The following is a 12,487-nucleotide window of genomic DNA, read 5'->3' as shown; positions in this document are numbered from 1 at the left end:
GATGGTGACGTTGGGATAAAGAAGAAAATTCTTCATGTTTCTATAAAAATATATTTATTAATTAAATAATAATAAAATACTCTAACAAATTATATTTTGATACCATTTTCACCAATTATTATTATGATAATTCATGCTAATTATCTTGATTGAGAAATGATTATTTGGTCCTTGTAATATCTCAATATTCACTTTTGTGTCATTTCTCACTTTTGGTAAAGTTGCAATTTAGTCCCTCTTATTTTTCTACTTATTCAATTTAGTCCTAATTCTCAAATTATTTTACCCTTTAGTCTTTCCCCTTATTTGGGGTATTTACACTCTTGGTATTTTAACTTTTCCATATTTATATTTTTACCCCATAAATTTTGAATATTTACAATAAGACCACAACACTTTTCATGTTTTTATGATTCGTCCCTATCTTAAATTAATGTGTCATGTCATACTTCTTGATTCCACTTCTTTTGGTATCCAACAACCTTCACTTTTATTAATCTTATACATTATTTCACTAAGAATCTATCACATTGTTTACAACCAAGGGATTTTGGAATGTTACAAAATATGCTTATAGTCTTTGTATTTTTAACATTTTACTTTTCAAATTTCAAAGTTCAAATCCAACTATTAATATTGTTAAAGTTTTTTTTTTTTGAACTTCGTGACGACTTTTGGACTTCTTAAACCTTAAAATCGGTTTTAGAAACCTTAAATTAGGTTGTCTGTTAGGCTTCCTAAAAGCTAATTAATTTAAAAGCTTAAACAAATCAAGATCAACTCGGTTAGTTAAGAATAATAAATATCAATAATTTAGTACCAGAATGTGTTTTGACCGAATTTTAGAAGTTGGAGTAGTTGATTTGTGATCAAAATCAAACTGTGTGTAAGAAATTACACTACTTTACGAAAATGATCATATCTCGAGCTACAAAATTTAGAATCTGACATCACGATGCTAGGAGGTGGTGTCTATGGATGCATGGAACACTTAAACTTGGGGGCAAAGGAACTCTTCATTTGTAGTAAGCTTCTACTTCTAAGACATTAAACCGAATCTATTTCGCATGAATTATTTAAACTAGTATAGTTGATGGTGTTACTAAATCAACAAAAATTTTAATGTAATCACCCATAGATTTTAATTTAATTTATAATTTTTATAATATAGAATATAATTTTATATTATATAAAAATATATTTTAAAAAATCTAAAACACCAATGAAAGAAATCAATTTCAACCAACAAAATCGAATTATGATGAATTTGAACCAACAATATTCCATATTAACTACATTTCTTCTTCTTCTTCTTTTCTATAACCCGAAAAAATTCAATTATGATAGCTTTAATTTTCTGAAAATTAAAAATTGACTCAATTAGTCATAGTTATGGAAATTGAATTGGATTCACTAGATGAATTAATTGAGCTGAGAATATATCAATATATTAATTTGGAATAAATGAAAGAATCAGTTGAACCATAAATCGGTATGAACCAATTGAATTGGGATAAAAATTGGTTGAATCGACCGATTGAACTGAATTTTATAATTTTTAAATAATTTTTTAATTTTTAAATTTATATAAATTTGTTTTGCAAAAGTTGTGAATTTAGTCTTTGAACTTTAATTTGACCATTTTTAGTCCCTATATACTTTTCAAAATTTTCAATATTAATGATAACTATTAAATTCATTCAGTTAAATTTTATTATTTCTAAAATCTGATACAACAAATATATTATTATAAATGTAATGCCATATGAGTTTATTATTTTCAAATTATTACTCAACTAAAAATTCAATTAACGAAATAACGACTATCATTTACATCAAAATTTAAATTTCAAAAATTCAAAAAGTAAAAGAATTTAAAGTGATCTATAGGAGAATATGAAATAAATCTACAACTATACACATAATATAAAACTAGTAATTGAACCGAACCGAACTACTATAGATAACATCATTTGTCGAATTCCAAAAAACATAATTATATCCAATTCTACGCATTCGATAATGAAGCAAAACCGCAGCGTAAGTGGTGTGAAGAAGATTGATGACAGTTTAGAGTTACATTCTCAACAGATACAAAATTAGAACTTATTGTTAAGAGTTTAAAAGTAGACAAATAATCATCATACTATTATTTTTAGTACAACTGATATTAGTGAAATTGGGTTCAAAATATAGTGATTTTACAACAAAAAAGAAGGGCTCCACACACCATCTTTTATTATGCGGCCCCAAAGAATATTGAATGGAATTTAAATTAATAAGGTAGAATATTGTGCGAAATGTATTGATAGAAAATTACAACTTACTTATTGTACTCTACAACCGGGTGATTCTGCTCCCAGGTATATTAGACCCCTCCTTATCCTCTGCAAGATTTAAAAGAATTTAACTGGTTAGCCCGTCTTAACAACTTCAAAGAAATTTAAATGTAAGGGAGCGGAACAACTAATTTACCAAAACCATCAGGCATCAATTTTTCAAATGCATATCCTCATTTTCCAAATATACAAAATTTAGTAAAGCAAACCTGGTTTTACCATATAAGATTTATAGTTGAAAATCATTACCTCTGCTGTGTCTCTGATTCGAAGGAGTTCTAATCTCTCTGAAGGCCTCCGATTAGACAAAGTCGCCAGCTGCACCAGTGGTATAAGTTACCTTAAATTGTAACTAAATCCTAAACCATAATTATCTAAAAGAATGTTTGATGGGAGAAAGAACTTACCCAGAAACTGAACCGCTCTGGATCTTGTGGATTGGGCATCATTGCTTCGACATTATAAATTGCCTCAAGCTTTCTTCGATCTGTGTCAAGTAATTCAAATCAACTTGCAGTAATAATAAAGAAAAATCTTTTAACCATAACATTTCAAACATCACTTAAAAACTCCGAAGAAAGTGGATTATCAACAAGGTGAAAACCTATGTCACTTCGATAAGGGTACTAAGATATGATCCTCAAGAACCCTCCAAATACATAGAAATCACGGAAAAGATTAAGCATATCCAAATCAGACACGCATTGCATAGATAAAAGCATCATTAAAAAAAAAAAAACTAAATCTTAATTTTGACACAAGTATTTGAACTTTTGCCCATCTTAATACATGATAAGAAGGTAAAAGATCGCATAAATTGCCACAAAAAACGGGGTAGAAAATGACAAAAGACCATAGCCCAATTTCCCATAAATTTGTATTTAAATGGATTGTACTGGAGAACTAACAATAATGAAATGACAAATTGATTTAGGATTTTTAATTCTAAAAATATTATATGAAAAGAGTTTTACCACGTGTTGATGCTTTTACTGTACTTAACCATGATCGAGCATGTGCTGCTGCATTATTTGTTAACTCCTGCAACTGCAAGTATCAAAGAACGTTTCACTGATTCTGAATATATACATAGTTTAAAATATAAATCCAATATGAATAACACAAGGTGAGTGTGTTTGTATCGAGACATTAAAGGTTATCATAATTTAATGCATAAAATGACATGACCTCATCCTAAAACCAATAGTAACAAATCAATATGAAAAATATATTTACTTTCAAATAGTGAAGAGTTAAAATAAGGCATCAAACAGTTATTAATTCATGTATCTAAAAGCTTTGCTAAGCAATACTCTATCCCCCAGCAGATGCTCTTCTATGTTACTTGGATTTGGGAGCAAATGTCATCTACCACTTTAATTCGGTATGTATAAGCATCAACCATTCCAAGCCCTAAACCAACCACTACCATGAACTAAGACCACAACTGTCTCACCATGAGGCTACTGAAAAGAAGATGGCGAACAATTGCACTGCTACCTTACTTACAAGCTCTATTAAATACAAATCCACACACCTTTGGAGGTAAAAAGTGGCTACTATTCCTCCCAAGATGCTTCCCTAATGTAAAAAGAGCAAACTGAAAAGAGGAAAATTTCACCTCTTGCAGTCTTGTTTTCTGTAATTTAATATTCTTTCTTCATTTTATCATTTCAGAAACTAATTAGATAAAATAATACAGGTGGGAAACAAGAACAGAGATAATATTACATCATCTCTATCAGTTGCGTCTCTTGGTGGAATGTCTTGTACCCACTCAACCTCTGCCATGCGATATCTGCATTTAAACATTGCAAACGTATGAAGTCTGACAACAAATTCAAGTAGGCATGAAAATTGGAAATTTTGATTAAAGGCATGCAATATACATGACCCAATGATGAGAAAACTAACCCATCTTGATCCCAGGATCTGAGGATGCGAAATCTCCGTCGACTTTCAATCTGCATACCATTTGGTTTATATAAATATGAATATGCTTGTATCATTTCTTTTTGCCAGAATATAATATGAACATTTATTAAGAGCAAGAAACTTCTAAAGAGTTCAGATCCAATCATCCAACATAAGCATGGAAGAGGAGACTGTTCTGTCACAAGACTGAACCATCAATCGTTTTGCAAAAGAACAAAAAGCTTAATTTTACAGGCTCAGCTACTACCTAAATAATCTAGAGAATCAGAAAGATACAAATATATTATTCGATCTATCTTTGGAACAAAAAAAGAATCACGATTTCTTTCTGATTCTCATCACTAAAAGACCTTAATGATCTAGTACGCCTAAATCTATAGTAGTAATGTGTTATAAAAATGAAAAGACAATTCTAGGAGACAAGTCTGCTGTTGTAGGACATGACTATCTAATCTAGCTGTCAAAAAGCAACATAGGAAGTGTTTTGACCTGCAAAAATTTCTAAAGCAGGCTGTAATATGTAAAACTCCATGTATTTCCTTGGTGAATATATCCATTAGAGCCAAACTAGAATATAGTTTATGCTTCCAAGCACCCTTCAAATAGAAGCAATCAAAATTTTTCACCCTTGTTGGGAAAGTTGTAGAGGCTACAGAAGTTTGTATCTAGTAAAACACAATTGTAGCTTAGCTTTCCAAAACAATCAGCAGATTCCATGATTCCCCACATAAATCCTGGCAAATGTGCAATGGCTAATTGGCTATGGTTATTGTTACATCAAATGAAAGGAAAGTGACTCGTAGAAAGCATCAAAAGGAAGGAAATGGCTTATCGTAATTATATAAGTAAATACTCTTATGAATTTAGAAGAAAAAAGTTTGTCACGATGCAGAAGTAAGAACTAAAAACAGAAGGAACTTCAATTTTAAGAACTTGATAACTGAACCAAAGCTAGTAAGCAGCCAATATACAAGCGCAGTCATCCGATTTGAAGTGATGCTCTCTTTTAGATGCATGAAAACTAATACAGCATTATTTGCTCATATATCCAAAAATTACTTGTCCACAATGAGGAGTCATGAAACATTTATTTAACAACTTTTAAACATTTCTCCTATTGTGGACAACATAAAACCCCATCTACAACCAAGCTAGAATTAACATCTTATTTATGGACTTAATTTTATTATTTTTAAAATTTATTCCTTACCAAGGTGAACAAGATTTTGGGATGGAGGAATGTACATAAATAAAAGTTGTATGTACACATAATGCAGAAAATATGTCTTTGAATCAAAGGCAAACAAAAGTTGAAAATGCTTCACCTCCAAAACAAAGCGTCCATCAGGAAGAGGTTCACACCTACATATTTAGAGCATGTGACAAGAGCATGAGGTTAAAAAAACAAAATATTCTCCAGCATAACGAATGTAGCAAGGGTCATTATAAAAAGAATAAAAAAGGGCCTACAAGCCACCTACTCTGTGATCTCCACTTCACAAGCAAAATCAGCAATTGCATCTGTAGCAGGATCACGGATGACCTACAAATATAATGGACCAACAAAACATAGGGAAAAAAATGTGAGGAAGTTTTGGCCATTCAACATGCCTTAACAACAAGAAAGAACCAAAAAGAAAAGAGCCCACCATTCCCATCCTGTGATTCCCTTCCATTATTCTCCTGACCTGTTTCCAAGCAAATAAAAGTAAATCCAAATCCAAAAGCAACCCCTAGGCACAGGAACTAAATCATCTTCAAATGACCTTGTGATTAAAATTGCTAACTTATACTTCCGCTAACCAAAACACGCATACAGCTTATTACTAAGTTGAGCATCTACCTAGACAGAAGGCTATTGCTTTCCTCCAGAGGAAACTAGAAAAACAGAACAATTAAATATATCATAAAGAAACTACTACCAGGCTAACTAGGCAGTAAGCCTTGCCATATTAAATATTATATAATTTTTGACAAATTTTTTCCTTCCAAATGGTTACATTCAGAGTTTTTCTCATATCTTTAAAATTGCCAAAACATGTTAAAAGGAAAGAGGCAATGGTTGTGAGACAGACAGAACTTGCTAGCAAACACAACACAACTTAAATTTAGAACAAAGGTAACTCTGCCAAATGGCTCATATGCATCAAAGACATTTTGCACTACCAACATGGTAACATGCCCATTTTTCTTGAAATTATAATGAACAGTTAAGATTAGAAAGTCTATGAAACTCACCATAAGTCTGTAGCGTGGTTCAAATATGTGAAGCGGAAACTTCTGACAAGGGATGACAACATCCATGACAAAAAGAGGAATCAGATCATTACCAAAATTTATCAGACTGTCCTGCTCTGACCTCCTTTCAGCATATTCTTGAGGGAAGATTCTTTGTATTATGTTGTTTAGTGTTACACTATAAAAAATTATTAATAATAGTCAAACAAATAGAAACTTTGGTAAAGCTGTATTGACACCTTATGCGGATATGACCAGTAATTAAATATATGAGAAGAACAGCAGCCTCCACATAAAAGGGAAATATTAAACTAGTCATTACATAGAAGCATTAATGGTTGCTTCTCAACAAATTACATGAGCTAGCTGCAAACAGCATCAGAAGGAGTTCATGGTTCCTTCTCATTATTCTAACAAAGGCACTTCAATCAATAACTGCAGGGGAGCAGCTTACCTGATAGCACATGTTCTAGGACTAATGAAGAGCACTGTTCGGCACAATGGACATTTGTTGCCTATCATTTTAGTACAACGTCAAGTAATATAGAATGGTCATAAAAAAAGTACTGATAGATTCATAATCAACAACTGCAAATACTCACTACGATCCATTGTCTGAAATAAACATGAACGACAGAAAGAATGCCCACAGGGTGTAGTTATAGGGTCATATAGTAACTTCAGACAAAGTGTGCAATCAAAGTCATCAGTACGTTCCAGCCGATCATGGCCTCTAGTCCGAATCAAACTGGATGGCATTCTCTCTAAGTTCCGAAGAGAAGCCTGGAGAATATTACTATGCATTACCAGGAAAATTTTCATTCAGAATCGCAAGTAAAATTTCTAGTCAATAGATGTCAAATTTAAATATATTGTAAACTACCTGGAAGGATCAACTTGAAGGCCAGAAAGAATAATATCCCGTGCCATCTCGTATCTTTCCAACTACATGGTAAAAACACCAATTGCTGAGAAAACATAGACAGCATAAGTTAAGCAAATTAGAAGAAAATATAGAGGCCCATAGGACTTTTAGCCTGGACATTCCCGTATGTGCATGTCTAAACTACATGGTCAAAACAAAAAATAAAATGCTGCAGAAACCAAGACAGAATAGGCATATATGTGTATGCATGTGTAAATTAAGTATAACGAGATGTAAAGAAGAGGCCCTTATGACTTTATCCTGGACACTTTTTTATACATCTTGTCCCCGAAAAAATAATAATGCAATCTATCAATTACCAAAATGAGAGCATTGGCCTTTAGGATGTAGGACCTCACTGCATCATTCTGCAAGCTCATTAGCTTCTCAGCATCCTTAAGAGCAAGCTGAAATACATGCCAAAAAGTTCCACTCTTTCAAACTGTCCGTAATAGTGATATAATCCAAAATACCAAAAGAAATGCAACAGGCATACTTCAGCTAGTGTGGTCATATCCAGCCCACTCAATGGTCTATATTCAGAAGCTGTCGGAGATCTGTGTTTCAGAAATAGACTAATCCTGCATTCTCAACCGTGATTGAGTAGGTAGGACACAACTTGTTAAAAGAATGCCAAACAATATCGGATAAAAATAAAAGGGAAATGTATATACATGCTTATTCTTGTATAATGTATCTATTTATGTAGACTTCTCTGGAACACAGTGATAATAACCATTGAAAAAACCTAACCTCATGTAGGCAGCACTTCTGTTACCAAGAATAATAGGATCACCAGGTTTCATGTTACTGGCCCTTGTGTAATTGTTGATTGCCTATATGAAGTGCACTATTGTCAGAAAAGGAATACTAATAATAATAACAACAACAACAACAACAACAACAATAAGAAGTAAAGAGAGATATAATTCTTATTAAAACTTAGCTATTGTTGTTTTAGTCAACAACACTGAGGGCACTTCATGAGCAAACTTTTAATGTCATATATATGCAGATTTTTATTCCAAATGATGATAAGAAAGAAGCCTAATGGAAGAAAAATAGAAGCCAACCCATGGTGCTTAACATATCTGCAGTTTATGTTACCAGAGATCTAAATGAAACTCAAATATAGGTTTTTTTATTTTTTTTGGGGGGGGGGAGGGTTATTGTAGGCAATGGGCTCACCCACCCCCCCCCCCCAAAAAAAAAATCCAACATAGAAATAACAATGGTAGATAGTCACAAGTTAAAGATTCTAGTCCAAGCAATTCTACAAATCTTCTTTATGAAAATTTAGAAAATCTATATTTTCTATAGCAGCAACTTGTAACTTTAGAGACGTGAGACATTCACAACAAGATACAGGCACAAGTCCATATTTCAACAATCATACCCAAAGACATGCAAAACTACATGAAAGCCCTTCAAAGTTCAAACTATTTGGTTTTGCATGTCCACTGTCAAGAACTGAAGAGATAAAAGTACCTTACTGGAGATATCTTTTAGTTTAAAATGCAAAGAAACTCAAAGAAGGAAACAACCATGCCAGATGAAATAAATTTAATTAACCATCAACAGGATGGAAGAAAGCAATTAAAATAAAATGAGTCATTAAGCAAAGAGAAATTTAACCTCTTCAAAACGATTCTCTCGGAATGCTTGATTTCCATTCTCCACATGATCATAAACATGACGATATCGGTCCCAAAACCCCACTCCTTCATTGGCCTACATGTCAGTCAATGTTAATTTAATTCGCAAATATAGTCCTAAAACCAAAAACTCTCTGCAAATATGCACAATACCTACAGTATAATTTTCATAAATTGTATGAGAACACATAGATAAAACTAAAACCTCAACTCCTATATTTATCAAGGTCTGCCAACCAAATGCAAACATCAAAGGAGCAGATCATCACTTTTTTTTTTTTGGCTATGGCGCAGTCATTACAGCCATTGTAACCTATAATAAACCTTTTTTTTTTACCAAAATTTAATGTGTTAATAATGTTAAAACATATTTCCAGTTGAAAGTAACATATTCATAGAGTAAATAAACGAAATTTCAATTACCATGCCAGTTTCATAGGAATTTTCAGCAACCAAACAGACAGTAAAAGAGGAAACAAATAAATAAGACAGATACAATTTGTGTTCTTTTCACATATAGTTGTCAAGCTACCAAACAAATCTAAGATAACCACAATCAAAACAAACAATTTTAACGGACTAAATGAAAAAGAAAAGAATACAACTGTTTGATCTCCAAGAAAATGGAGGAAACTAAAAGTTCATTATTTCTTTCACTCTTAGCTCTCTAATTTCTAAAAAGTAAAAGTATAAAAACTTTTAGAACAATAACACAACAGAAAATATACACGTAGATTTTCAGACCTCAAAAAAAGGGATCAACTTCGTTTAATACGCGCTGTTGTTCAAACTCAAAATAGTAAGTAAATTTTAACTTGCTTTGTAACCCTAAATTCAGTCCTTAATAAAGAAAGTAACTAAAAAATTTTCTGATTAGATCAAAATTAAATTAAATCATTGAAAAAACAAAAAAAAATGCAATGGTACTCAGTATTCATACTCTTTTTCCTACATTTTCTCAGCATCCAAACAATCATAAGAACTACAAAAAGTACTCACCCAAACGTAGTCCTCCACATCATCAATTCCTTCCAAGATGATTCCGGAAGACGATGCCGTTTCGCCGGACATTGTCACGAAACAAAAAGGAAATATACGGAAAAAAATTAAGTATCAACAGGGAAACTCAAATTTAACCGAATCCAAAGAGAAATTCCACTGCATCGCGTTTCGTTTTTCTAAGTATAAAATCTTCTCTGTTTTTTTTTTCTTTTTAAGAGGTTGAGAGTTCTTCAGTAACCCAGCCCCGGCATTTTTCATTTCAGAAAGAATCTTCTTGACTAAGGGCCGGCTTTTATATGTAAAGGAGATTCAATCCAGTGTTTTAGTCTTATCATTTGATTGGTGGATCCACAGAAGAATCAACTATGTATACTAAAAGGATTTGTACACTTGGGAGTATTTGATTGGGTAATTTTTTATTACTCTTGAGTTGATTGCGCTCTGTATATTGTGTGGACGCAAGTAGTAGGTGAGAGAGAGAAAACGCGATTCTGTAGCGCGTGATCTACACCCCTGATTTTTGTCAGTGGTGGCTGCACATGCACCACTTAGATCCGATTCAATTACACAAAAATGTAAAAAGTAAAGGTTTATGAAGGTCCAAAAGCCCATCCATCCAATTTCGGATGAAAATACCATCAATCATTTTTTATTTTTGTTGCAAGTAATTACCATTGGAAAGGTAGAAGAGGTTTATGACTACAAAGATGGAATCTTAAATTTTATACCCATTCATTTCAAATCCACTGTCGTGTAAGTGGCGTAATTCGCAAAATAAAATGGCGTAATTCTCCCTTTTTATTGAATTTGGTTTAATTTGTATTTAGATATTATGATTTATTTGTCCATTAATTTTATATTTTTTAAATTTACGATAGTTTCTCAAACCATTTAAAATGAATAGAGAAATTAATTTGTTAACTTTTTTTGACTCACATCAACAATTAATTAATTTTTTAATTTTTAAAAATTTAAAAACTTAAAAAGTATAATTTTTTTTATATTTTTAAACTTTTAAAAAGTTAATTAATTACAAACGTGGTATACAAGTGGACTGCCACATGGATGTACATTAGTAAAGTTAACGTTCTTTTCCATCCATTTTTGGTTTGATTTAACAAACAACGCAAGTTCAAAAACTAAAAAAAGGTAAAAAATTAAATGGATGGCTACAATAATTTTTTTGTAAAGTTGAAGGGCCAAATAAGTTATTATGTCTTATAATTAATATACTTCATTTGGTTTTGAAGTTAAATTATTATTATTTTGGTATAATCATAAATGTCATAATCTAATTTACAGTATAAGATTAATCTTACTTAAGCAGGAAATAGTATTCAGGTGAAAATCTTCTAACTATGATGATTTTAATATTCGAACTTGATTCAAATGACTAAGGAAAAAATCTACTACCATTTATTCCACCACTTGTTGAAAATTTATTAAAACGATTTGAATTGAACCAATATTTATTTTTTAATTTTCTATTTTTATAATAATAAAATAAATATCATTTTTTAAAATAATAAAGAGTTATTTAAAGATACTATAGTTAGCTCTCTCTATAACAGTCACCTGCTATCACAGCCAAGTTTTTAGAAGAACCATTTTTTTTATGTATTATTTAACCCTCTATAACAACTTTTCTCTTATAATAACAACATTAAGTATGTTCTTTATTAAATTAGTTTTTTTATAACCGTATAAGGTCTAAACTTTTAACTAAAATTATAGCTATTTCATATAAGTAAGCCTATTAATTATCATTTATTAAATGAAAATATTAATTAAAATATTTTTTCAATAAAATGATTAAATTCCACATGAAGAGATCTATTAACCATATTTTATTAAATGAAAATTATCTTCAATTAGTGGAATTAAAAATATCAATTCAATAATTCATCAAAAAAAATATCAATTTAATAGATTATTAAGTTATATGATTAAATATTCTACCATGAATTTAGAATATCATAAACTTATAAATTGATTACTTCAATTTATAACTCATGATAAATTGATTAATTTAATTTGATAACTCATATTGATTAATTTAACTTGTTAGATTTAAGGAGTTTATAATTAATCATATGAAATAATATAAAATAAAATATGCATAAAAGTAATAATATATTCACATGTTATACGTCTTTCAATTTTGTTGATTTCATTCCTTTCTTTTTTTTAATATAATTCTCACTTTATTTATTTGATAAAAATTCACGATATAAATTTTATTGTAAACTCACAACTATTATCTCTCTATAACAATATACTATTATAGATATATAATAATCACCTTTTTATAATAGAGAAAAACTAAGGAGATAAATAGGATTGTTAGAGAGAAAATTAACTGTATATATAATTATATTTTTAGACTTTAAAAT

At 30.7% G+C, this 12,487-nt stretch overlaps 1 protein-coding gene across 1 annotated transcript; it reads right to left on the bottom strand.

Moving 5' to 3' along the window:
* Positions 1 to 2,127: 2,127 nt before the first annotated feature.
* LOC107934239 (LON peptidase N-terminal domain and RING finger protein 1) lies at positions 2,128 to 10,366 on the bottom strand. Its single transcript, XM_016866616.2, has 18 exons — positions 10,092 to 10,366; positions 9,073 to 9,168; positions 8,191 to 8,273; positions 7,934 to 8,018; positions 7,758 to 7,844; positions 7,396 to 7,457; positions 7,115 to 7,308; positions 6,967 to 7,027; positions 6,513 to 6,690; positions 5,924 to 5,962; positions 5,756 to 5,817; positions 5,600 to 5,636; positions 4,254 to 4,303; positions 4,071 to 4,137; positions 3,314 to 3,386; positions 2,747 to 2,826; positions 2,589 to 2,657; positions 2,128 to 2,387 (listed from the first exon to the last, which is right to left on the bottom strand). Exons 1-18 carry the CDS (start codon positions 10,161 to 10,163, stop codon positions 2,328 to 2,330), a joined length of 1,455 nt encoding a protein of 484 aa, XP_016722105.1. The 5' UTR covers positions 10,164 to 10,366; the 3' UTR covers positions 2,128 to 2,327.
* Between the last annotated feature and the right edge of the window lie 2,121 nt (positions 10,367 to 12,487).

Source organism: Gossypium hirsutum, chromosome A07 (assembly GCF_007990345.1).
Source record: "Gossypium hirsutum isolate 1008001.06 chromosome A07, Gossypium_hirsutum_v2.1, whole genome shotgun sequence".
NCBI lineage: Eukaryota > Viridiplantae > Streptophyta > Magnoliopsida > Malvales > Malvaceae > Gossypium > Gossypium hirsutum.
Note: the sequence above shows the minus strand (reverse complement) of the source record. Positions and strands in the feature narration are given on the sequence as shown.